This window comes from Atta colombica, unplaced genomic scaffold (assembly GCF_001594045.1).
Source record: "Atta colombica isolate Treedump-2 unplaced genomic scaffold, Acol1.0 scaffold28, whole genome shotgun sequence".
NCBI lineage: Eukaryota > Metazoa > Arthropoda > Insecta > Hymenoptera > Formicidae > Atta > Atta colombica.
Genome location: NW_017259381.1, coordinates 498,239 through 499,573, shown reverse-complemented (window position 1 = coordinate 499,573; position 1,335 = coordinate 498,239). Strand labels below are relative to the sequence as shown.

The following is a 1,335-nucleotide window of genomic DNA, read 5'->3' as shown; positions in this document are numbered from 1 at the left end:
AGCACCCTATGACTGCTATGACTGCTATTGTAGATCCTGCAGTATTCTTACACTATGGTTAAAATTGAAGTATAAATTAGATGAATGCCTGGTTTATGCTTCAGTCTTAACTCTAAAATTCAGCCAATTGAATACAGATTTTAGTTAGGATTGGCCTCTATTGACTGAATTTTAGGATTTTAAGGTTAAAACCAAAACATAATAAATGAAACATCAAGGAATCAACTCTTTTTTATTTAATTTTGGATCGAGTTGCCGCTGAATGCTTCGAAGCATTTTTTGATTGTTCAATTAGTAAAATTCTTTCTTCCGATTGCTTAATCAAAGTATTCGTAATGGCAATTCGACCACACCCTTAATCCGCCCTACTTACCCACGAATGTACCACCTTGATCAAAAAGTTCCCGGAATTACCACCAGGTGATGCTCTGAGTCAGCTGATTTGAATTCTATTTTTTTTTTTGGTTGCCACATCTATCATTGACATTCCCACCAAATTTTATCACCATAGCTTGACATTTGTAAAAGTTATGCCGTCTTGAGTACATCTACCTCTGCACATATTTTCGATTTTTTACAGTTTTAAAAATGGAATGGATTTTGCATCATGATAACGCACCGTCGCACAGTGCCATCATTATCCGTGAATTTTTAACCAAGAACGAAACCATCCAACAGCCATCGAATTCACCTGATGCTCCCTGCGATTTTTTTCTGTTCGATCGAATCAAAAAACCATTACGGGGAACGCGTTTTAACAGCCGAAAAGAGGTAATGGAAAAATCGAAAACGGCTCTGATGGCTATACCGACAATAGAGTTCCAGAAATGTTTCGAGAGCTGGATCAAGCGTTGGCATAAGTGCGTTGCAGTCGATGGGAAGTACTTTGAAGGGGACAATATCACTTTTGATGAATAAAACTTGTATTTTGCATTTTCTGAATGAATTCCGGGAACTTTTTGATCAAGGTATGCTACACTATTATACCATAATGTATGCGTATAATCGCATTTATTATTGCAAATATAAAAAATACTATAACAAAAAAATGTTTATAAACAATATTTAATTATAAAATGAATCCTCATCTAACTGTCATAAGTATTCTGGCGCATTCACTATGTTTTATAAATGAATACGTAGATGAACGTTTTCATATATCATACAATGGATAAAAGATTGGTGCAGAACTGCGATATCTTTCTGATAAAATATGTCTTCCTTTTAGACTATATGCCGGACTTCGTCGTTTTATCATATCATAATTTGTTTTGATGTACGTGGCTAGGCTTGAACTTTTCAAAATTTCTTTGTGTATCTTACGATAATCAATGC

The 1,335-nt window shown here is 34.8% G+C and overlaps 1 protein-coding gene across 1 annotated transcript in view; it reads right to left on the bottom strand.

Annotated features, from left to right (window-relative positions):
- Positions 1–1,084: 1,084 nt before the first annotated feature.
- The window catches only part of LOC108689872 (outer dense fiber protein 3-like protein 2), a 6,949-nt gene continuing 6,698 nt past the window's right edge, over positions 1,085–1,335 (bottom strand). The window contains 1 exon segment of the mRNA XM_018196825.1: positions 1,085–1,334. Within this exon segment, the coding sequence (XP_018052314.1) occupies positions 1,085–1,334 (250 nt within the window).